The sequence below is a fragment of the Lontra canadensis genome, unplaced genomic scaffold (assembly GCF_010015895.1).
Source record: "Lontra canadensis isolate GAN:19392208 unplaced genomic scaffold, GSC_riverotter_1.0 scaffold37, whole genome shotgun sequence".
In the NCBI taxonomy this organism is placed as follows: domain Eukaryota; kingdom Metazoa; phylum Chordata; class Mammalia; order Carnivora; family Mustelidae; genus Lontra; species Lontra canadensis.
Window position 1 is genome coordinate 15,578,808 of NW_022631031.1, and position 26,601 is coordinate 15,605,408.

The window sequence follows — 26,601 nt, forward strand, 5'->3', positions numbered from 1 at the left end:
TAAGTTAATTCTTTAAATTTAATCAGTCCTTTATAAAACTTCCCAATTAATTAGTAAAAGATGGCTTATTTTAATAGCCTTAAACATTGGTTGCTATTTAAACAAGACATTCTAAAAAAAAAAAGCAATCACATAATAGTTTATAGTAATTTACAAGTGGATGGTATACATTTAGATACAGAGGTAGAAGTCCACTTTAACAACATTTCACTAATACACATTTACCAAATTCAAGGCACAAAATAGTTTGCTTTACAAAAAAATACTGTAAAAATGTCAATTGCTGTTCTACAATGTGAATAAAACTTTCAAAAGAATCTTTACACCCTTCCAATACGTACTCCATAGAATATGATTTTTTTCCCCCTCACTAATCATAGTTGGCACAAAAATGGGGACCTTTTTTTAATGCAGAAGTTCCCATTTTTAGAAACTGTTCCTTTGCAGAGCTGCTATGTATTCTAGATAAAAGTCCATTCAAAGAAATGAAACACAGCAACTTCCTGAGGAAAGGGCACTTTCTGTATGCAGCAAAATTCACAGGTAGAAAATGTATGACCTTTGTGGATAAGTAGGTCTCCAGAGGAATAGAGCTTTAAGGAAAGATTTCAGAGACAAAATTAAAAATTCGGCTAACACTTTAGTCCTTATGACTTTAAGAAAGAGACCTGATCCCGTTACTGTAATAATCAAACATCATTTACTTCAAATTGATGAGATTTCAAAATTCCTTTTTTAAAAGAGCTGTACACACAAACACCACAAGCAGCCCCATGGGCTTTGCAAAACTGAAACTTAGAAAACATGAGAAAATATAGCACTAGCAGTCCTTGAAGTTGCAAGGGTGTCAATTGGCTAGAGTTTAATTACAAGAATTAATAAACTCTACGGATATTAAAAAAAAAAAAAAAAACAAACAACCACACAGGTGAAACACACTGTCGTTCCCATCTCTAGGCTTTCTGCTCTTTAAGAAAAATAATGGTAGCCTGGAGATGTCACACAGTGCTTGTCTAAAAGATAGGACAGGTTTCAGGGTTCTGCCTCAAAGGACCCTGTTGGCAACAACATAAGCTCACTTTTGCTGATCACATTTCCAAGTCTTCTAGTCGGTTAATTTGCACTTCATTTATTTATTTTTTAAAGTTGATTAAAAAAAAAAAACGTCGACGTGGGTTTAGAATCCAGAGACTGTCAGTAATGCTGATGTGTGTTGGAATGAAACACCTGGATCGTCTTCTGATAGAAACGATACTCCGTACAAAAAAGATCCTCAGATGCCGTTTTTCGCTTCATTATTGTTTGTGGCTTGTTTTCTTTGAGCAATGAACGGGTACATACACTTGTCTGCTCCTAGGAACCGATACATGCACACAACCGCTTCAAAAGGGAGGATGCTGAAACGAGAAAGGGGTCTGTTAGCAAGTGTGCACCTGCTGGCGGTAGGTCCTGGGGGAGGCCCGACCCAGGAGGGAACCCACACAGTTACCTCTTCATGAAAGTCACGATGTACATGAGGCGGGGGGTGCAGATCATGGGCTGGTCTGTGAGGATGGCCTTCATGGCCTGCTTCACACAGTAATCAGGCTTCAGCGGGGGCAGAAAAGGTTCAATTTCTTTCCTGAAAGTTAAATATTCAAAAAATGAAATGAAGAATTAACACAAAGCAGGGAAGACTGGAAATAGACATCAAACCATTACCAGTGAAGTTATCTAAGTGTCAGGATCTCAGGCCCATTTTGTTCCCTGCATTGTGTTTTTCTGTATTTTCCAAATTTTCCTACTCTGAATATATTTTATTTGCATAGTCTAGAAAACAGGTTAAAAAAAAAAGTAAAATTGGTCTCCTCTTCTGTAAAGTGAGATAATGTTTTTAAAATGTATTTCACATTATTTTTCTGTTATTTTATTTTTTATTATTTTTTTAAAAAGAGTTTATTTATTTATTTGCCAGACAGAAATCACAAGTAGGCAGAGAGGCACGCAGAGAGAGGAAGGGAAGCAGACTCCCCACCAAGCAGAGAGCCTGATGTGGGGCTCGATCCCAGGACCCTAAGATCATGATCCGAGCCAAAGGCAGAGGCTTTAACCCGCTGGGCCACCCAGGTGCCCCTCTATTTTTCTTAATAGAAAAGAAGAGGACGTTTGGCATAACAAACAGTAAACCCAAACACAATGCCAAACTTTTAGTGCTAAGCGTTGTTAGAAAGATGGTGTGTAACACTGGCATAAATTTTCTGAGTGAAATAAGTCAGCTGTATACTTTCCTGGATGCCCCAGGAGGGAAAACCGAGGCATTTTCTCTCAGGGGTCTCTGAAATGAAGAGCATATAGACAATCCTACCTTCAGCTGAATTCATTACATGACACATTGAAATAACCTAATAGTATAATTTATTCCTTTCACTTTCCATTGTCCCACCACAGCTTTGGACACCTGCCATGATGCTAAATAGGAAACAGCTAAATAGGAAACAGGGCTCCTTAGACCCTAGGCAATTGGTTCCTAAGTATATAAGATGAAAGAAACACACACACACACGTGTGCATGCTTGGGAAAAGAGGCAGAGCTCGAGTCCATTCCCCGTCCAGACGTGGAGTGAGCCGGACAATGGAATCACTCAAGTCAAGCTCCACCTACTTCACAGCGTGGCCAGCTTCGGGATGTGTTCAGAATGGCCCTGAACAACGGGGAACTGGTTCGGTTATCTTCCCTTGCCGTTCAAACTCATCCAAGCAAAGAATCTCAAAGTAAGCATGTCTTTACAAGTATCCTTTTAATGATTCGTGGTTTTGTTTACTCTGCTAGTAAGTCATACGTGGCCTGACATTTATATTCCCACATGCCTCCTTTCAAAGTGTGTGGGTATTTTATTTTGTTTTTAGTAAATCGAAATAGTTCTTCTCATTCTTTTATAGTGAATCTGCCGACGTATACTCTGCAAAAAGAAAGCTCCCAAATCTGGAGGGCAATATTCAAAGGTCTTTTTAGAAGAAAGACTTACTCTTTTGTGACGGTCACATTGTTTCATATCCAAATCAAAGTCACATTCATTTACCAACACTAATACTAAAGAAACAAAATAACTCCTAAGGAAGTAGCTTCCAAGGGAGACCCTGGGTATTTGTGTTTCCTCCTTTGGAGGTACAGAGAGGCCACTTCCTGTCTGATGCTTCTAGACTGACTTCCTTGCATTAGTATCAGTGCGGTATCAGAACCTCGCTTGTTAATCTTATTTACCCGAATTTTACAAACCTTGACCAATGAAATAACCGGTTTAGTTGTCAAATGATAGTTAAGGCACAAGGTCTTATTCTACATATTCCTCCAAGATGGAAAAAAAAGCGCTTCAAAAAAAGTTTTTTATCAGTAATAAGACAGGTTTTTACTTACCTGATTCGGCATCCTCGGAACATGCCCGTGTCTACAAGGTAAGGGCAAACCAACGTTGTTTTAATTCCATCCTTTTCAGCAGCCTTTAACTCATGGCTCAGGGATTCGTGAAAACCCACCACTCCAAATTTACTGGCACAATAATCCTGAGTTAGAGAGAGGAGAACAGAAACACTAAGTATGTGCACAGATCCCACACCACACTGACCAAACCCAAGCTTCCCTGATCCTAGTACTCTGGTTACATGTTTGATACAGAAGGTTACAGGTGACTAAGCAAAGAAAAGGAAAGCATTTTCAAAGACAGATATCTGATGTGGTTCAGTGCAGAAATAATATTTTCAAAGCAACAGCAGAAACAGATGAACACTTTTTGCCACAGCGACCAAGTATCATATTACTTTAGGGAAGTTACCACAAAGGAATTCTATAAAAGCTAACAAGCGGGAGCTAAAAATGGAGAGAGGTTCACTTTGAAGTGTCTGGAAAATTTACAAATGGTCTCTTGTTCAGTAAAGGAGAATAAAAATCCAGTTTGTCTAACTAACGCTACGAGAGCAAAGGTGAACCTAGCTTAGGTTATAAGTTGTTAGGATCTGATTTTCTCTTTAGGGTAAAGTGAAAATGGAAATGGTAAGTACACTTTGTAAACTTAAGCCAGACTTTAATCTAAGAACACATGGTATAGAAAGTTCTTATCCCTTACCCCACCTTAGATGTAGGAATGGAAATGCAGAATGTGGAAGCCATCTAGTTTGTGTCCTTTTGTGTATTTGCATGGGGATGAGGTTTTCAGTTTTATGCTGGAGGCACCGGAGGACAAACAGAACGGTACACATACAAACACTTTATTTTTGGAATATGGTGAAGAATGGGGTTGATTAAGCCCAGTTCTGCAAACTTAACAAAGCCAGACACCTCACATCTGCCATAACCATCTCCTCTGATGAATGGATACAAGACAGTTCGCTTTTGGCAAGTCGACCCAAACAGGACGTCAAGCTCTGGCCTCATGTGTCTGTTTCCCAGGGCACTGCCACTGCCCTCCACGGTTTCATTCTTGACCCTGTGCCTCCCCACCACCATCAGGCAAAACTGCTAATGAAAATGGGGCATAGTGAGGGCCAGTCCACCTACTTTTCCTGCTGCTGTGGCTTTGTCAAGCTAGTGTAAGTGATTTTATGGCGGAAGATACTAGAGGTGCACTCCCAACAGCTGGCCCTGGGTTACTGAGGAACATTCCACACACGGCACACAGGTGGAACAGAGTGCTTTCACGAATGTGTGGGCGGCAGTACTCTTTGGAGGATTTCGGTGTACACATCACGAGATACACCGACTGACTGAAGGAAATGCTTTATATCTCACAAACCTCAACTCCGGCAGTACTGAACAATCCCAAGGAACTTGCAACTGTCACAATGTGACCATGATTAATCTCCAGCATGGTAGGAAGGAAAGCCTTTGTGGTCTGAAAGAAGAGTAGAGTCAAGGCTTAGAACAGACACTGTGAATTTCATTTACAAACCAATCCTACGTTATGTTTTAGCCACATGATAAAACCAGTTTTACCCACATAATGGTACATTTTCCGACTTGTTTCAAGATCTTATACATTTACTACAAGAGTAGATCCTCTGAGTGTCTGGTTAGCATAACACCGTATCATCGGTGTGGCTGGCCTATTAGAAGCCGTGACCAACCAGACTTGTAACACAAGAGCTTTTGGGGACAAGCGCCAGAGATGAAAAGAAAGCCATCAGTAGAAGGCTCTTTATCACCTTTCAAGTGATAGTTGTCTGCTAATCTAAACTACTCCCAGGTCAGGGATCTTTTCATGCTCCTGACACTTTAACACAGCTATCTCACGGTCTGTGAGGGACCTCCAGCTTACCCGAGAGTAAGTGCCTGGCATTGATGTCTACCTTATGGCTATGTCTAAACAGGAAGGGACCTGCGAATGAAGAGATCTTCCAGCATCATGTTCCAGCATCCAAAGCTTCACCAAAGCGTACTAGCAGGAGGTAAAGTATTTCAGGATGTAAAAATGCAGGATAAAAGTACAGGATGCTCATCACGAGAAATGTGTCCTGTGCTAACTGACAGGAGCTTACAGCATTCTAAATGACCACACTCCCCTGGGGGGCTTACAGGGTAGTGATTTGTCCACAGAAGCAGGTGACCCGCCACTCAGTGTAGCTGAACACGTGGCACTTACAGGGCAATAGACACGGGCACTGATTCCTTATTCACTAAACTCTTTCTTTCCCCTCTGGCTCTTTTGCCTTCAAGACACAAGGCTGTATTAAAAAAAAAAAAAATTACTTCAAATTGCTTAAGATGATCTATTAACTACTTTACCAGGCTCCCAACAGTTTTATAACCTGCTTCTTAAAAGAAAGCAGCAAAGAGCAATCTGTCTACTGTTGAGTTATATCCCACTGCCAACACAGCTTCCCCATGATTTATGAAGTTAAAAAAAACCCAAACAATACACAGTGGACTTAAAGGAGACTTGCATACCCTTTTCTGAGGATTTCCTGGCTGAGGGATCACTGAATTTTTGCATAAATATCTAATTTGTTACAATAACTTTTGCACGTACAAGATCAAAAACAGTCATTGCATTTCTTTTGAAGTTTCTCTGCATTCCAATCCATGATGCACACAGTTGCCAGATGAATGGCTTCGAAGTATCCCAAGGTCTTCCCCAGTCTGACTCCTGACCATCATGCAATGACCTCACCCACCCCAACTCATACCCCATCTGTCTGGGTCCCCTCACTGTGGTCACCCAGAACACAATTATTCTCACCCACCAGGTTTTACCTGTGAACTCATCTCCTCTCTGACAATCTACTTCCAATGCCCTCCCATGTAATTTGAAGTATAATATTAATCACATGTTTACAAAGCCTCCTGCGCTTTTCAACATGCTTATGTCACAAGAGCTTCCAAATAACTCTCTGCTGAAGGTGTGAAGCCTTTATATCATTCTGCACCACCTTGACTTTGTTTGTATTTCTTTAAGACATATGGTCAGGACCATTCCCTGTAACATACAATTACATGTTTTGAGATATTTTGATTGTTTTAGATGTATTTGTCTGGCTGCCTCAGACTAAGCTGGAAGATACTGATTATTCTTTCAAAGATCATGGGAGAACTATTGCCCTGTGATGGGTACAGTGGAGGAGAGAATGTGAACAATGTTCCTTGTGAACTTCAGAGACCTGGCTTGCTGCTGGATGGAAGAGAGACACACGTTCAGCCGGATTTTACTTCATTGCAGCAGTAAGTGGGAATGGTTAGGGTAGTTAGGAAGAGTAATTATTATTTTGGTGTGCTTGGTAGCCAAAAAAGGCAAGACCTGGTCCTTCGGGTGATTGATTATATGTTCAATTTTAGGCTCTCCGGCTTATATATGGCTATCATATCACAGAACTGCAATAAGGTAATATCATAAAGAAAGATATACATTCCAATCTAAATAAGAAAACATATCCTTAAGTAACCAAGTCTGTAAGGCTTCTTTTAAGTAGTTGGTTATGATTGTTCCCAGATTAGCTAGAAAAATATAAAATGTGTTCGTGATGCGACTCAGAGAGCATTTCTCAGTATTCAAAGTTTGCCTAGTCTTGGAAGACAGGGATAGATTTAGTACAAAGGATCCTACTGTTAAGTTCTTAAGTGAGGAGTCTCAATATTAAATCCCAAGAAATTACACACAATATACAACATCGGTAAGAATTTGCTGCTTAATCCCTGACCCTGTTTGTTTACATCGCCAGTGACCACTCGCTCTAGCTGGCGGCTGGCCCTGGCTGGAAACACATGGACACCCGAGCCGGCTGGCACTAATGACCTCCCCCAGACTCATGTGCAATGCTGTTGCCTGCAGGTGCTAAATGACTAATCCAGATCCCCAGCACCACATAAAGGTAGGTGATAGAAGATTAACAAGTTCCTAGCTGTTTTTTAAGTTTAATTTGTTGCATGGTTCTGAAAGTGATTAATGACCCCTCCCCTTGTTCTGAAATTAGTCTGTGGTATTAACTTCCTCCTTCAGCGATTATTTCTTGAACATCTATTACATGCAGGTACTGTTTAATGATGTGGCCAAGCAATGATGGCTAGAATGGGAGCTGGTTTTGTGGCTGTCGCTAAGCAGAATTCACACTTCCCAGCACTGAACCGTGTTAAATCAGTGTATCCAGTATAAGAGCTCTAGTTTATGCACAGGCTGCGTGTTCTAAAAAGTGTGACTTGGGCTTGCTTTCCTCACCCCCTTGCTCTCCTTCCAAATAGTCTGGAGGGACATTCAAGCTACTGGTTTTGTATTAATAAGAAAAAAAGAGAAAGAGAAACAAAAGAATCTAAATATGGCTAAGTGACCAAAATCTTCTCCAACTGTGGGTTGTAAACATTTTTCAGCAAAATATGCTTCACTTTGAGTAACTAGTAAACTGTGACACAGGTTTGCTTTAATATAAAGCTTTCTGCAGAGAGGAAGAATTAAAAAAAAAAAGGTGGCAGGTCAGTGTCTAGTTTAAAATATGTGATTTCTGTGCATAATCAGGGACAAACACAGTCTGCTGTACAAATGAAATCCAATGTCTCCTTGCATTTTCTCCATCCTAAGACAAAGGCCTACTTTCTTTATTTAGGAAGCACACCGATCATAGGTCTAATACTACAATCACAAAAACCGCTATCAATGTTGAGCACAACCAACAAGGTTCAGGAAATTGGGAGGTGAAAAAAGCTATCCAAGGCCAGGGTCAGTCAGGCAGGGAACCCAGACTCATCTTCTAAGCCTGGGCTCAAACACTCAGCTCCCATGTGCCAGGCAAAGGCAAGCCTGGGATAAGAGCATTCACATCAGGACCATTGTTTTTTTTTTTTTTTTTTTTTTTTAAACTTGGGGTTTCAGGGCTTACGCTGGAGCCTGATCCATGTGACTGAGCACGAAGGCTGTTAATCATTTTCCTTTGCTGCCCGAATGGAGGCGAGCAATTACTGTTCGTGCCTTATTTCCACAGCCCCAAGTTCTGCCTTACGTCTGGGGCACATTACCAAATAAACTTTGATCAACACTAATTCTATCCCTTACTTTACAGGGAAAATGCTGTAAATGAGTGGCTAGAAAGCATCATATTTTCAGGAATCTTCCCAAGTAACCTGACTAGTTTTCTTTTCTAATTAATCTTGCCCTCAACAGTCTGGTAGATGACATCTGAGATACAGCATATTCTGTCCCTGACACAGTTTGACAGCACAAAGAAATCTGGCACTTTGCAATGAATTATTAATGCGCACAAATATTGTAACATGTACGAGATGGGGACCAGTGAAAGGTGAAGTGCCAGTTGCCATGACACCAGTCAGTTCAAGCTAAGGTTCGTGATCTTTAACTTTGTCTCGAAGAGTCATTAAAGGAACATCAAGGGCAAATCTAAGAGCACACCCAAATGGCTTAAGTATAAATCCTCGCGTGTGTCGCCATTAGTGAATCTGAAAGAGGAAACTCAGATTGCTGACCGAACACCTGGACTGCTGTGTCATCCCCACTATAAGGAAGGATTACTTGGATCATAAGTGACCACTTAGTACAAGGATGTCTAAAGTATGGAGTTTGGTGGCTGGCACGGTTAGCTAGATGCTTAACCTGAGCCAGAGAACTGCACTCCATCACTATCTCCTTTTGTTCAAATGTCTATGAAACAGAGGAAGCGTTGTAGTTCTTCTTCAGGAAGAGATGGCTGACTCTTGATCTAGGGTGTCTCAGAGTCAGCAACCCATATGCACTAATTGGTATGGTCAGTGGGAAAATTTGAAGTTGGAATGGACCTAGGGATCATTTTATCTGGAAAAAGAGAACACTCTCAATAATGAACTCTGGCTAAAAAGTGTGGAGATGGACCTTTGCATACCCATGAGTAATTTTATCACAAGACTCCAATACCATAATCGGCCACCAGCTGACAGGGTTGCTATGTGACTAAAAAGAAAAAAAGAAGGAGTGGGGGAAGGACATTGACATGGACCCTGAAGTTCTTATGAATCATACTTAAGTCTAATGTCACTATAGCTCCTCAGGGTTCCTCTTCAAAGCCCTGGGCACTTTGAAAGATAACTGTAAAGGTCATATTTATAATATAAACAAGAAATTCTGAAACAGAAGTGTGACTGGACATAGACATGACATGTCCTATCTCGAGAAATCTTTGAAAGTTAGGTTTACGCCAAATTAACTTCCAACAGTTGTAAACCCCCAGATCATTCTCGGTGCTCTTAATGACACACTGGGACGCTGGGTCTGCAGCTGCACTGTCAGGGCTAATTAGCCGAAAGTTAAACAAAAGAGAATGTGAAGAAATGTGGTATCCGGCAAAGTCTGGCTTTTGAAATGTTCGAGACTGATGACATTTTAAAGGTGTAGCTAAAACACCCAGAATGTGTTCTCTGTATTTGTAAGTGATTCCAGGTTAATGGACACCAAGAAAAAGCCATGTTAATTTCTTGAAGAAAAAGGCCACATACTGTATTTTTGTGTGTTTGCATAGCTGTCTTCTGGTCAATCCCAGAAAAGCCATCTTTTAAAAAGAATCCTTTTAAAATGTTTCTCTCTCATTTGAACACCCAAGAAACAGGAGATTTTGGTTTCTAAGAAGGGCCATAAATCATATTATGATGGGAAAAGGATTAACACCATCAGCACATACATAATCGTTTTCTGATGTATAAGGATTTTCAGAATCTCCAAATAACAGTAGTATATAAACAATTTGAGGAAAAAAAACCAAAACCAAAAACGACAATCAAGACTCCACTGAACAAAGAACATATAACTGGACATCCTCTTAGCACCTCTCCAGGTGGTCCAACAATTCTAGTTGGTGTTTTGTTCCTTCTGCCTCTGTTGCTACCAGAGTAACTTATCTTTATCAGAATCACAAAGGAACATACTGCTTATTTACAAGGCTAAAATGACATCTGGTGGCACTCTTCTCCGAACACTAAGTCACTGCTCCTGGAAAACTGGGATTCAATTTAGTACAAGTTGTCGAATACAGTTGCACAGAATTCGCTGTGCAAATACAGCGAACAGTGTCAAAAAGGCGAGGAGGAGAAATCGCTAGCATGTTTAAAGATGGTAAAATGGTGACATACCCCCACAAGCTACCCCGGGAAAGGAACGCATGGCTAAATAAATACTCTTAATTCTGTAGATCTAAAGGTTATCTGCTTAGTAAACATACTGACTGCCAAACTTTAAGAAATTTCACTTTGACGCCAGAACGTGATAGTTAAAATTTTTCACTACAAAAATTATCTTTAGTTAGGAATTAAAAACTAAATCTATACTTGCTAACAATATACTGACTTGAAGTATTTTAGTTAGATTTGACAGCACAAATTCTGAAATTCATAGAACTGAATGACAGTTTTTCCCCTTTTTTCCTAGTTGGGTGTGTTTGTAGAGATGGAAAATTCTCCCAACAAATCATGCAACAGAGCCCCCAAGACAGTAAAGCCTGGAACTACTCCCTCAGACTTCACAAAATGTTCATCAAAGTCTCTTATCAGCTTGACACACACCGCTCTGTATTTAGCCACCTAGAAGAAACTAAAGAGTGTGTCCTAACTCCTGTGTTCTTACCAATGTGACATCTACCATCCTTCTATTATTTTGAGGCTACAGGGATTAGTTTAACATTTGAAGGCATCAGCAGTTAATGCTTAACACACATGCACTAGTACACTCCTACAGTTGCCCTGCAACCAAGAAGCTAATAAAAGAGCGAGGCTTTTCAAATGAACACCTAGATGATGACACCATTAGTTATTCAGCAAAAATAAATGCTTCATTAACTTGCCTTCCCACTGCTAAAGCACAGGATGAATCTAGCCCAAGGCAGCCACTCAGACACCAACATTCCCTTGCGTTTTAGAGCTTGCTATGCAGAAATACCGGAAAGGTGGTGACTTAAAACTCAATCTGTCTGGAAAGGACACTGGTTTTTGGAGTCCAAAAACCACATGGTCCCAGCTGCCAATCAACTGTCCATCCTTGTTACTTGACCTCTTTGAGTCTTGATTTTTAACTCATCTGTGAGACAAAAAGAGGAGGTTCTCCATTTGTTCAAAAATGTTATGACGACTTATGTCCAATAATTCTTTCTTGGATTCCGACCACGCGTTGGAAATACAAGTTGTAACACTGAGGTGTACCTTGCATAAGACTCTCGTAAATGACTCAGCAAGGTGTCAGTTCCATTAGTACAGAGGCCAGCAGCTGGTGAGCAGTAAAAATCTGTTCATTAAACATTTATATGATGTCATGACTGTGCCTCTTAAAATAATGTAACTTGAATTCATGCCTCTTACATATTAATGAAATTACACATTCTCTGCAAAATAATTGTTTTTCTGTGTTTCAGTTGAGTTCACAGAAGCTCAGAATGTTGAAAGAAACTGAATGCTGAACACAGTTTTTGAAGTGCTGTTTTCCCGGACCCTCCCCCGGGCTGAGTCCTAGATGATCAAAGGAGTGTTCCATGATCTCCTTCAAGCTCAGGGCCCTTTCCCTATTTAATAATGCTTTATAGAATAATGAAAATAACCCACAAAATTGCAGCCAAATAGTCTGCTAAACAACACTCTGTCATCAATCCCTTTGCTTTGCTCCAGACTCAAATCACATCTCAGAAACTGTAATAAAGACAGATCTTCCAAAGGGCAGAGGCTTCGGTTCTGCTCCAGTGACTAGTAACCACTTCTGTGAGGCATAAACACCGCACACAGGCTCGGCCACTGCTCAGGCTATCCGAAGGGGCAGGACTCCTTTGTCCTTCCTGCCCCCATTCCAATAGCTTTACCCAACAATGTCCTCATGATCACCTTCCATCATCCTTTGTATTTCACATGTCTAAATAGTTTAACTTATCCCTCGCCTCCTAGTTTGCTTACTGTGGAGTCTTTAAAACATTTAAAATCTTTACCTAAATGAAATATAAAGATATAATCAAGAGGTTACTCCTGAAAACTTATTTTATTCTTAAGCTTGCATGGTAGCAATACAGAATTTACTCATTATATATGAGTGTAAGGGGTACCTATACTGTATCAGGCACTGTTAAAGAGAAAGGTTTGTGAACCTCTGAAAGAAATGCACAGTAGCAAATCAAGTTCCATACAGTCCAGTGATGATTTTTTCTAAGCTTAATTCCTGTAATGTAATGATTATTTTTCTAGGTTTGGAAGGCATCCTGGGCTTTTTAAAAAACCTCACAACTTAAATTTGGGCTCAAAAGCCCATCAGCTTTAGGTTATATATTCATGCCTTTGAACTACCACTCCACAACAAAATTAAGAAGTATCTTCAAGGGTAATAATTGCTGATTCAGCAACTGGTCTGTTCTCTCCTCGTGGGAGAAGAAGACTAAAGTGGATTAAAAGACAGCAGTAATCACTTGTCAATCACAATTCTGGCTAACCCACCTAAAACATTATTAAATTGTGAAAACTAAAAAGGAAGACTTCCCCTTAGGTATCACAAGTGGATGAGACACCATGCTCTCTGTCAGCCAACACTGGAAGCCAATGATACGCCAGGGCCAGGAGTGGAGGAAGGGGTATACACAATAGGCAAGGTGGTAACTTACTTCCTGGGTGGGAAGAATGTATCTCTTCCCTGAAGGGTCTTGACTTTCTTTCATGATGCTTATGGCTTTGGAAACTCCACTCCGGGCACAGTCACCAAGGGGAATAGTGAGCAAGATAGCACCTGCACTCCTCCTTTTAGACACTGGACCGGAATCCAAATAAAATAAATAAATAAATAAACCTAGACTAGGATTGGAACACAGAGTGTGTGGTCTGGCATTTTTCTTGTCTATGAGATTCCTAAAGGGCTGATTAGCTCAGGAAAGAAAAACAAAAAGGCAGCAGGAAGGAGAATATTAAGAAAGTGGAAAGGAAAGTGCACATTCAAGACCAGCTCCTCTTCAAAATATGATGTGCCAGAAAATCACCTGCGATCTGGAATCAAATACAGATTTTGATCCAGTAGGTCTGGTAGGGGGCCTGAGAGTCTGCTTCCCTAACATGTAGCCTGCCAGGTGCTGCTGCTGCCACCACTGCCCTGGCGTGCAGGCTGAGAACAAGGTTCTAGGGTGACCTGGGGAATCTACCTTAAACCTCGAGTGGCTTCAGATCAATTTCTCCTAGAAGCTGAGCAAAACTGCAAGATTTCACTACCCTTTAGCCTACCGGTGTTCTCTGAACCAGGATATCAGAGGCTGGGAAGCCCCACTCTTCACTCCCCACACCGTTTCCCCAACAATGTTTTTAAGATAAGGTTGGTTCAAACCAAACAAGCTTGCCCAGAGCCTTCTACAGACAACTATGGGAGAGTTTACAGACGGCTTCACTGTATATTTGCCATGGATCCATTTTCAGCACTAGCAAGGCCCTCTGTGTCATATGAATGCTTGTGTCGCCACAATTCATGTTGAAATCTAATGCTTATTGTGATGGTGTTAGAAGGGGGGGCCTTTGGGAGCCCTCAGGAATGGGATCAGCACCCTTTGCCCCAGAGAGATCCCTCACCCCTTCTGCCGTGTGAGGTTTCAGCAGATAGCTGTCTACCAACCAAGTAGGTCCTCCCTAGAGACCGAATCTGCTTGGCACCCTCATCTTCTGGAACTTCCAACCTCCAGAATAGTGAGACATAAATTTCTGTTGTCAGTAACGCACCGAGTGTCTGGCCTTCTGTTCCAGCAGTGTAAAGGGACTAAGTCACCCCCACAGCCATTAGAACAAGCTCACAAACACAGACAGAGAAGGTGTCAAAGTCCTCTCCCCGCATCCACAGAGGTTTTGAAGGCTCGGCTTTAAGACAAGGTCTTTCACCCTCAGCCTTTACCTGTTTCATTTTTCTCATTTACCTTTCCGAAAATTTCATGCTTTGGTAAGCCTGTGAGGAAATCACACCTAGGAAAAAAATTAGCCCTTTACAAATCAGATGCTTGGGTTGCAAGTTTGGATGCCATCAACTAGGCAAAACTGCCTCATTTTGAAAATCCATGATTGGCATTTCTAAAATGCAAAGCTTATGGAGTTTTCTGGAATTCTAATCCCGTAAGATTATTATGTAACACAATAAAGCTTTTACATTTTCTAGGAGATAAGCTTTAAAAAAATCACAACAGAAACCAAAAAACTAAAACCATCCTGTTACTGACATTTTGGCACCAAGTGTTTATAGAAATTTGCACAGCCAAATCTTACTGAAGTGCTGTGTTTATTCGCTACTTTTTGTGTCCAGCTTCTCAGTGCTGACATGTGAATGAGGAAAAGCAAGGAAGCTAAGTGACCAAGGATATCCTACAGTCATCTCAATGAAGTAACCATCTCAGATGTGAACCATGGAGAATTACAGAAATAGCACAGAAAAACACTTGAACTGGCCTTTAGGAATAAAATTCTAGTGTGGTATTGGTTCTTTGGTCTAGAATTTTACATTCTTGTATAATCCATGGAGCAAACTTTCTGATGATATGAAGCTAGGGTTCATTAGTCATTGTTAAATGAACTATGCTAGTTTAAAAAAAAAAAAATCAACATTTGAAGGTGGATTCTTTCATTATACCAAAGGGCAAAAGCATAAGTGACTCACAGGAAAATCTACTAGCTTTGAACATGTAGCTCGGGTGAGTATTTGTAGAGATTCTAAACTAAAGTCCTAGGATGAGGGACTGAATCCTAGCTTTTTCTTTCCCCAGGGGTGACCTTAGGCAATTCCTATAACCTCTCTCATTTGTTTCCTCATCCATAAAAATGGGGATAATGGCTCTACTTAATTCAGAGTTGCTTTGAGGCTCAAATGAGAGAAGAGTGTTTATGAAAGGGTCTGTAAAATTTAAGTGCTATATAAAAGTACCGGTAAATGCACTCCAGGCTCATTAAGCATATATTTATAGGCTCTTTTGGTTATAAGTGCTATCTATTTTTGGTTATGTTGTTTCTTCAAGTTCCTGCAATTCCTGTTTCTTACTTTGTATGGCTCCCAGGCCTCCCTGCCCTCCAGGCAGCACCAGACCACGCTTCTGGCAGAAACCCACTACCTGACCACCGGATGCGGCCTCAAAAACCATAGTGCTAGGCATCTGCTTCGGGGGCCCCGACCCCTTTCACCCAGAATCCTAGACGATGCTGGGAAACAAAAACGCTTTCCGTGACACCTCTTCTCTAATCCCTCCTTTAGTCCTCTTTTACTAGGAGCAGACAACAGTGATTTTAAAAGATAAATTAATAACGCTTGGCAGAGAAAAGTCCGGCAGACATAATACTAAAAGTCGGTACAGAACTATTTTAAGATAATTTATTATACCTGGTGTTTCTTTTTTCCAAGAGACTGTAGAACTATCCCATTTTTAAAAATCCTTGAGAAATCAGTAGGGGGCAGTACGTTAAGTGCAATTTGCAGGTGGGAAAATTCAGGCTTTGAATTTTAAGTTTCACTTGTCCTCAAAATACCCATGTGCTTACATAAGTTACACCACAAATATTTTCCCAGTTACACTGATTTGGGAAGTGTTATTTTGAGCCCCATTGTTTAGAATAACACCAAGCTGAACCTTGTTAATATTTAAAAATTCCAGTACCAAGCTATTTGAAAGAAAGGCAAGAAATTCACATTTTATGCAAGTAGCAAATGAGAAACACTACGGTTTCCCCAAACCAATAAACAAAAAAGCCTAAAACAAACAAACAAAAAAACAAAAAAACAAAAACAAAACCACACAATGACAACAAAAAACAACCTTCACAACATTAACACAGTTGCCATCTTTCACACATAACTTTGTGTGATCTTTGAAAGTTTCACAGACCAAGTAATGTTTTGTTTCCAAATGTGAACTCATTGTAAGTGGCTTGTCAGTTGGGCTAATTTGACAGCACTCAAGGTTGCGGCAGTAATTGCTCTCACTTGTTAAATATTCTAGCAGCATTTGCTGCAGTGTTGAAAGTTTTATGATCATTATGAGAGGATATTCAATTTTTCCCCGTGGTTCACTTAATTTTAGTTTCAGAGCATTTAGGAAAATGGTCCCTGACAGGTGTGAACTTGAGTTTTTAAGAGAATTGACAAATAAAGTAAAAAGAAAAAGGAATTCAAGAAAGGGCTATGCTGGGTAAGATCAAGTAAACGATGTTAGCATTCCTCATGTTAGCATTCCTCGTGTTGAAAGGCATACCCTCCAGTGCTGGGATGGTGTAAGCCTGCAAATCCAGGCGGACGGGGACTGACTGGCGGGCCAAATGTGTCAGGGTAATCGTGATTAAATCCCAAGGCCATGCTCCGACAACCTTTACTCTGCACAGTGGTATCTTAACAGTATTAGGTCACAACACAGGGAACTTTGCTAAGGCTGCCCTACCACAGGATTGGCTGTATGCTCTACCTGTCCACTTGGTATTTTCAAAGAAAGAATTACAAGATTCCATCCTCTGGGTTAATTTCCCATTATGCTTACAAAAGAGGCGTTGCAGCCTAAAAGGAACTTCTTAGGTCAGTTAACAGAAACTATAAGAAAGGGTTAGTTCTGTGAATAGCTAACTCCTATAGTAACTTCTAAGATTAAAAAAAAAAAAAAATCACTAATTAAACCGAGAGAGATTAACACATTTTAATCTGATCCCCAGAGTTCCAGGCTCAAAACATTGGATTTAACTCATTCAGTTAATACAGGGAGTAGTTCCCTGTTTCTTAAGGACTATCAGAGTTTGTCATACTCCAAAGATTAGCTACAAAAGGCCCTTTATCTTAGGAAAATTACTGCTTGTGAGTGCAGAAGGAAATAAGATACAAATCCACCCTGTCGAGACACCCCCTAGTGGAAATTCAGCATAGTACAATTTGGGGTTCCAAAAACATCCTGGATATTTGGGACTTAACATAGTGTGGCTCAAAAGGGCTTTTTTCAGCCTGTTGGCTATAACTGCACCAGAGTCACAAGCCTTATTATTCATTGGGCATTCTAAAACAAGCAAATAAACATGTCATCTACACATCTATCCATATAGGCCGGTATCTGGATTAAATGGAGGCAAACTGGCTACTTATTATAATTGAATGAGGCTTAATTTTAGTTTCTGAAAGAAACAGAACAGAAAGTTTAGAGGAGTCTGTTATTAATATTCCTTAACTAAAGGAGCTTAAGAAAAGGGGTGTGTTCCTGCATTTTTTTTAAATTTAAATTTTAGCTAGTCAACATACAAGGGGTATGTTCAAAAAATTATTCTAAGTCCCAAATGAGGTTATTAAACTTCAAGTTAACTAAAGTCAATTCACTAGAATTTGCCAAAGATCTTAAAAATATGAAAATGGCTAGGGTGAAAAACCTAAGGGCAGAGAATAAATCCGGAGAATGAGAGCAGTTACGTATTTGGCCATGGGCTTGTAGCTCTTCTCTAGGCCCTGTGACCCAATCCTGCAATAAATGGCTGAGGGCCCCACCCAGGGAACATTCCTTCATTCAGCCTTTCTGAAAAAGCTATTTAATCAGTGCTGGCCCAGGTTAAATAACGCCTTCACTTTGACGTGTCCTATAGAATAATTTCTACTACGTTATCTACAGATAATGGACGAAGTCCTAGATGTAGAAATAACAAGGGAGAAAAGACCAAACATCAAATTTGCCTCAAGGAATAGAGATAAATAGCACATAATAAGCAAGAGTGGGCCATTCCTTGAACCAGGACTTAAACTACTCTACAACGACCGCCTCTTTAATCTATGAAGATACTATTGAGTCAACATGAAAGTATTTTGAATATTTTTTTCCCTCCCAGAAGGAGTGATACATTTTGTTTAAACTATTCAACTGCTTTTGTCTCCCAGTAAGACAGGTCTCAGATGGTGGAACAGCTGAGTGCACAGGGTTCCATCAGGGGCACAGGGTGTCTAGCCCAGCAGGAGTTTAGGGCTGACCAGGGGACATACTAGGCGATGAATTTGGAAGGCAGGTGGAAATCAGCTTTAGAAGATCTAAGCTGCCATGTTAATGAGCCTGGACTTCATGCTGTGAACAATACGGTCATCCAAAGGTTTGGAGTGGGTTCTTGTCAGCATAGTCCTTAAGCACACACATAGTAAATTCGAGTCTGCTTAGATAATCATAGGTTGAAGAGCAAAAGCCGGGAACAGGGAAAGAAGTTCAGACACGCTTTCCAAAGTCCAGGCAAGAGGCAACGGAAGCACAGGGGAGGACACGGGACTGCGAAGGAGGGGATCAAAGTACATGGCAGCAACAGAAGAGTCAGGACCCAATGTGGGCAGGATGGAGAATTAAAGATACTGCTGATGTTCCCAAGCCTGGCCCTGGCCATACCAGGGGGACTAAAGAAGAGGCAAACAGGAGTTGGTTCAGTTTTGAGACTTACTGATTTTAGGAATGAGGGGAACAGCCAAAACAGCTGTGTGAACTTGGGAACTGACTCAGAAATTAGATGAAGCTACTGAAATAAACAGATTACCCCGCTAGAGTTACAAAGTGAGAAGTTTGAGCATGTAATACTAGTCATTACATCTCAGAAGTAGGGAGGCCAGGAGGACTTGGGAAGACAGAAGAGAAGCGGGAGAAAGTGAGCTTATCGTGGAAACTAAAGACTGGAGTTTAAGAGATGGTTAACAGGATCACATTCTGTAGAAAGAACAAGCTGCACACTGGCAACAAAGGGGGCACTGCAATTTCTTCATATGATCTTGGTCACTTAGCAATATTTTCTAAACCACTGACGTATCTGGACACACATTCGAACACACATCAAAGATGCTGCAAGGATTTTTATAGGATGGTGCCCTGCTCATACCAGTTATGTAAAGTGACATTTTCTCACACCACAGATGTTGATTTCTAGTAGCAATAGAAGCAATTTGGGCCTACCACATAACATACCAAATATAGAAACTCGAGGTTTAAGGGGCACATGATCTTATTTTGTATTAGGAAGCAAGGCTATGAAATGTTAGGGATAGGAATATGTTAGGGATATAGTCCCAAGTATCCAAGTGATTGCTACCTGAGAGATGTTTTTAAATGGGACCACAAGAATTAATAAGATAAAGTATGCTTACCCCATGTCAATTTACAGTTCAGTTGAAATAAAATGTCTTTCTGAAGCTCAAACATTTGATTTTTAAGCTTATGATATTTATTTAGCAACAGAAGCCAGTTCTAGTACAGACTTAAAAACTGGCCATGAATTCCAACTTCTTAGTAGCTACCTTAAGATAGAAAATACTACTTTATAAAATATATGGTATAACAATTCTTAAAACTATGGTTTGAAGGAAGACGAACTGGCCAAAGAGTTTTATATGAATACTTTAGAAATGATTTTTTAAAAATTCTAAATCTAAGAGACCTCGAACAAAAAACTAGGTTTCTCTAACCAGAGAACAATACAGCACTTGAGATTAAAAACCAGTAAATCACATAGGAACTTAAACATGAATGATTAGGGACCATTCATGAGATATTAGGTACTACCATAGCACTAATGTCTTTAAGTGCTACATTACTCAGATCTAGCTGGTGGGCTTTTACTTTTCCTGGATGGATTTTAACTAAATAGACTTTAGACATTTGGATATAGATAAATGCCTAATTCAGTAATTAGTATTTTAAAACTGTGAAACCTTTTAAGTTAAGTGGTCTATTAATTAACTACCAATTATCTTGTCTGACTACCATATCAATAGAAGTAAATTACCGACTTGCTATTTGACAGATTTAGCCCTTTACCATGTAAAATTTCTTCAGAACATAAAAGGCCTGGAGTTAAATGCTTTTGCTTCCCCCTTTTGGTTAATCAGGGATCAATTTGCTGCTCACGTATAAAGGCCAAGTGCAGCTCTTGGGCCAAAAAGGATCTACAGATAAACTCTGTCTTGTAAAAATGGCAGGCTAAGATTCTACTCCTCTTAAAAAATAACAAGTGAAGCAATATTCATGTTCTGAGGAAAATACAGGCTTGCAATTCCTGTAGGGAGGCCTACTTGCCATGTTTCAAAGGAGATGAGCAAGGTATTTTCCAGCTTTCGTATCCCATGGAGCCACAGAAAGGGCCTAAGTGAATTGTTGCTAGGATTATGGCAACATTAAAGTGCATTGTGTTGCACACGTTCTCCTTGGTCTTGCACTGACCCTGACGAGAATATTGCACAACAGATTATACTGACTGGAGTCTACCCCAAACCTATCACTTCTTGACGGGCGACCAAGAGAAGGTTCCTAGGAGAGCTGCTGGTGATAGAAGAATCCTGGAAGGTGGGAGCATCACAGCGGACCGGAGGGCTGGGTGTGATAATGCTGAGCACAGCAAAAACTTTCAATGTGCAAGGAAATAAACCGTATGAGGTTCAGAACCAAGAAGGGAATTACAGGTAGGAATGGTTGCCACACATTCGATTTGAGCTTGTTTTCAACTGGGTTATCAACACCGGCCTTCTCAAGTTGCTAGCCTGGCACCCATGAGCAGATTTAATATACTATAGTAAATGTGAGCACCCGGGTGGGGCAGGGAGAGTGGAAAAGTTGTGTAGCAAAACAAAAGGAGATACAAACCATTATGAATGTTAGCTATTGAGGTCTCCTCAATCTTGCACAGCGTTAGTCAGTCCACCATAAGGCTTACCTTTCGAAATTTCAGCAGACAGGCCCCCGTGAGCATCCTGAGTAGGTGATCTTCTGAATTTTTAAACAGAAGTCTAGCCTACTGAACACTCATTTACTGCATGTTCATTGAGTCTTAGGAGTGGAGTCCTATTCTGAGCAGGGGAAAACAAACAGGAAGGATAGAACAAACTGCCCTCAGACAGCTTGCCATCTATTTTGGAATTTCAGGACACAATGCATAAAAAAAAAATAATAATAATAAACCAAAGAGCACATACTATGCCACAAAGGGTGAGAATGAACAGATGCTGCAAGAAATTAATGGCAAGAAGAGAGAAAGCTTTAGACAAGCCATTTAACTGCAGCTTCATCAGAAAACAAGAGATGGACAAGGTGATCTCTAAGGATCCTTGCAGCTCTAATACTAGAATGCCAGGAAAAGGGCTGGAATGGGGAGGGAAGACTGTATTAGGAAATTGTGCTAGGCCTTAAAATGTACCGGAGTGGAGGAAGAAGGTCTTGAAGGCAGAGGCAGTAGTAGAAGGGATTTTAAGTAGGGGGCCCATAGCTTTTCAGTGGAAGTCCACATGGTTTTCTATCTTATTGCATAGGACTTTATATTTAACGCTGGGTCAGGATCAACACACCATTCAGTATTTTATGAAAACAGACAGCAACTGCTACTTACAAGTCTGGCTCAAGACTAATCGTTCAAATGACTAAACGACTCTCTGCTCAGCTGATCTACTTTTTAAATAAAATGTATGGGGCAACTTCTTCTCCCCACCCAGATACAGTAAAAAGACACACTGGTTATTTTCTTTGGAAGGAAAACAGCACATGCTAATATATCTTTAGATAGTTGTCAGACATTTTTGCCTAAGAGGACTACTGGAAGGGAAGCTGAATTCAGGTAGCTCTTACATCATCTAATACCCCCCACCTCCCACCCCACCCCCTGCCAAATCACTGTAAAAATTATAGTAAGCTCTCTTCTAAATTTTAGTTGCTAGATCTCAATTTCTTAAAGGGTTTATAAAGCTCGGCAAGAAGTCAGAAATTCCAACTCTAAAATGAATTTTCTGACTCAATATTGAAAATAAATTCTTAAGTTTAGATGCTTAGGGGAAAAACAGCTGGAGAATTCAGGAGCCTCCCATATTTTAATATGAAGTGACGTCATTACCGTCAAGGCTTCCAAGAACTCCCTAAATTCTGTAGTTAAGCAACATCTCAAAGCAAAGTAAGGACTCTGGGAAGATGGTATGTTCCTCCTTAGTATATGGGTTCAATTCCACAATCATTCTTCTATTGGAGATTTGATTCAATTTTCTCCTTAGGTTAGCAAGTAGTCTAATGTTAAGGCACAGTTTATCAATTGATGCGCATTTTCAAAGCCAAAGCTATGGATTTTCTGTGTTTAACACACTCTCAATTAGCTCTCATTTTATAGAATGTCTAGCGAAGAGAGGCTGCTTTCCTCTTGAGGTATTTAACTGCAGATTTAAAAGTGTGGTTATGTTTGAAATTTTATTATCCGGCAAAATAATCATACAGAGAAAGCAAGCAAGATGACTAAACTTTAGAGCACAGTATAGGTAAAAGTTTACAGTTCAGAAACTGAGGATCATCTCAATCAAAGATTATTGGAAAAGAACAGTCCTGGTATTGGCGGCTCACAACTAGCCAGCCTACCAATGGCTGTATATCAATTTAAAGATGACAAGTTGACCGAGAGCAACTGGAGTTTCTAAGGCAGCTTCATCCTTACCATTCTACTCTGAAAACTACAAGTCCATCCGCAATTGACATATGTCTTATTTCAAGTGGTTGTTTTACTCAGAATTATAAAAATGTAAGATTCTTGATAAACCATAATGCCAAGTTTATTCATTTGTACCGGTCTTTACTCACCTGATCCACCCCCTTGCCACTTGTTCTTATGCACGCCATGGCAGCAAGGACTTTTATTCAGTTCCCCACCCCCAATGCACACAACACACACACACACACACACACACACACACACACACACACTCTTTCTCTCATACCTATGCACACGCTCATGTGCACAAGCATACTTAAATCCCGCCAAACTGCATTTGGTAATCTCCTTACTCATTTAAAACATTCATATGAGTTAGCTCACACCACTTGTGTGTTCATTTCTAGAGGTTTGAAAATGAATTAAATAAAGCTCATGTTTTAAAATAAAACATTAAAGTAAGCTTCTTTCAGGATCTGAGAAATGGTCTGATGTTCAAGGAACAACATTTGAATAAGTACTTCTAAAGCCAGATTAAGTTTGTAGGCAGTTGCTAAAAAATTAAGGAGGTTTAATGTGACCTATTTAGAAGAAACAGTTCTTTGTGGTGTTCTATTAGAAGGCTAATCCGCCTATAGAAAATACAAAACGAAATTTCCTATCTCCTTACCCTTTCTTTATTGGCTCTTACATGTCTACAAAAGTAAACGGGAATTACTGTGGGGGAAAAAGAGAATAAAGAAGGTCCACAGTGCAGAGTTATAGGGGAGAGCTTCACACCTTCCATTATTGAAGTTTCGGTGAAAAACTGGGATCTGTTTGGTCCCCAGAGCAAGAAGGCACTCGTTCCCCCTCATCTTTAGATGCTATAGGAGCTCCGATGGCTAGAAGCTGATATGGTTTAAGTCCCTCGTTCCCTCTCACAGTCCTCCTGTCCCTCATATAGTGACTCTATGGTCCTAGCAGGGTGACCTCTGTTCTCCTAAGAGAGGCATCCTGTAAGCTGGGAAGGTTCTGACATGTACTCCATCAGGACAAGGCCACAGACCCTGTGGATGGTCAATGGATGTTAAGTGACTGCTAGGGTGGCCTGACCACTCCCAGTGGACCACAAATGCTGATCTCAGAATCTCTGGCACTTTCTAAAATGCGGCTGAGCAGTAATTTGGAAGCCTAAACTCTGACTTCAGGAATTCATAAGAACAACCAATGTTTTACAAACTCAACAGAAAGTAAAATAAACAAACCCAGGGTTTTATGCTCCCTCTTGTTATTTTTATGGCAATCTTTCAAAACTAGTTCAAAATGTTCAGTCCTTCGCCCTCTTCAGAAAGACTGCATGGGATAGGGTAGAAAATAATTATTTGATAGTAACTGGCAATGCAGTGTAATTCACCATGGGGAAATAACAAATTAGAAAGCAGCTTTGCAGTGAAACAGTACAGGTGTCTTTCAGGCTGGTACTGAAGTCTGGCTCCTTTCCAACCTTCTCATTGAGGAGGGCCTAGTAATAAAAACAAGGATGTTTATATTTACCCAGAAGTGCGCGTGGCAATTGACCATCATGGTTCTCTCAATGAGCTCATCGGGACATTCCAGAAGGTGATGCCCAGAGACCACTCCAGCATTATTGACCAGGACTGAGACCTCGCCGACCTCCTTGCGGACCCTTTCTGCCGTCAGGTAGACATTTTCCCTCTTTCCCACATCACAGGTGTAGGTAAAAACCTGCAAGTTACAGTGGGGCAGAATTTCTTCCTCACCATTTCCAGCTGTCCTCAGAAGTCCAGATGAAGGGGGGGGAAATGGAACAGAGAAGGGGGTAGGGGGTGCAAAATGTGAGTCACATGGCAATCAGTAGGACAAAGATCACACAAAACAAAAATACTACAGTGAGCTTCAAATTTCTAACACCCTGAGGCTTGCCAATGACTGAACTTACAGCTGCCTTCCTCCCCCAAAAGTCTTTGGGAATTACAGCAATTTACCGGATAACTTTGCTTAGGGGAAAATCATGTAATTGTGACAAGCCCGATACAAGTCAGACCTCATGGGAACGGCTTCCTGGAGCTAAAGACACCTGGAAAAAACTAATCTCAGCCCAGAGAGTAACACCCCCCACCTCCTCCCAAACACAAACACTACACACTCCTCTTTTTTGAGGAACGGTGGCCAAAACCGGCTTTTACTCTTTTAGTACCGGAACCCTCAAAATGGAAACTCTCCTTCAGGCTCACAAATCAAAACTGCAGTTAACAGTCTGAAGTCATCCAAAGCCAAGAAATGAACCTAAAGTTTCTCATGAAGGAATGGAGGTCACTGGTTTGTTCTAACTGGAATAGCTGAGATCTCCTAAGAAGCACCTCACATAAATGAAACTTACAGGTAAATATGCAATTTTACCACATAAGATCTCAATTTAAAAACCAAAATTCTCTTTCCTGGTTTCTGAATACCTTTTCTCTTTTAGGTTTTGGCAGGGTGCACAATAATCTGTATTTGCTACCTCTCCATACCACTGTTGAAAATGTAACATGCTCGACCTTTGATTTTCTGACCTAAAAGGCAGGTGCCAATAGTTTTAGTGAAAAAAATGATCGATATGGGGGAGGGGTGGTGTCTCAAGTTAATCTTCCCGGTATAGTTCAATGTTTTATCTGGAAATGAAAAATTTTATTTTTATTTATCAAAATTTTATTAAATTTTGATAAAAATTTTCAAAGAGTAAGAGCCATTACCAAATTTCCCAGACCAATATTTATGGTTGGTTATGGTCTCCACTTCGGCTTAAAAAAAAAAAAAATCTCAGATTCAGGTTATTTAATAAATATACCGTGAGGCAGATTTCCTGACGTTATCAAAAACATGAAATAAATTTACAATGAGGCTTAAATGTTCCAAGCGGTTTGAAAGGTAGAGTATCTTTCAATGAGGCTGAGTATGTAACTAAAGCACTTACTTGTCCCTGTTTAAACAATGTTAATTATTTTCTTGTGGCTAAACTTATAGTGAAATCATCAATGCTGCCCCAGCCGCGGCGATTCGGACCACGGTAATAATATAGATACATTCATCAGTCGAGTCTGAGAATAACTTCCCAGACACTTCATTGCCCCATCGCAAACCGGAGGGAGGCATTTCTTTAGAATTCAAACCTGGGCTAGCAAGTTCGCTCTGCCTTCGCTATCCGCAGAGAGTTTAGGAAGCCCGACATTCTTCCCCGAGGACCTCCGGGAAGACAAGGGTTCGGCACACCTTCCCCCCTTCTAAGACAGAAGTGACCGTGTTCCTTTCTCACGGGGCAAATTCCACTCGCAGGAAACGAGGGGGTGCTTCTCTTCCTTGCAAGCGGGGCTCACCCAGACAGTGGGGTTTCGGGCCCTCCCGGAGACGCCTCGGGGGGTGGGGAGAGGCTTGATCCCGCGCAGGTCCGAGTTACCTTGCAGCGCCGCGGCGTCGGCCGCCTCCAGGTCGCGGTAGATGTGGCGCACCATGCCCGCCGTCTCCTCGTTGCTCTGGGTGTTGATGTCCCAAAGCACCAGCAGTGCCCGGCGCCGGGCGAACTCGAGCGCGAAGAGGCGGCCCAGGCCGCTGCCGGCGCCCGTGATGAGGCACACCTGGCCCGCCACGCTCTTCTCCTTGGGCCGCACCAGCCAGCGCGCCGCGGCCAGCACGAACGCCCAGAGCACTTTGAAAGTGACCACGAAGAACTCTACCACGATGTTCATCGCGACGCCCGGAACCGCGCACGA

The 26,601-nt window shown here is 40.9% G+C and overlaps 1 protein-coding gene across 1 annotated transcript; it reads right to left on the reverse strand.

Annotated features, from left to right (window-relative positions):
* RDH10 (retinol dehydrogenase 10) lies at window positions 1–26,601 on the reverse strand. Its single transcript, XM_032869190.1, has 6 exons — window positions 26,289–26,601; window positions 24,386–24,621; window positions 4,767–4,865; window positions 3,395–3,540; window positions 1,490–1,621; window positions 1–1,397 (listed from the first exon to the last, which is right to left on the reverse strand). Exons 1-6 carry the CDS (start codon window positions 26,575–26,577, stop codon window positions 1,274–1,276), a joined length of 1,026 nt encoding a protein of 341 aa, XP_032725081.1. The 5' UTR covers window positions 26,578–26,601; the 3' UTR covers window positions 1–1,273.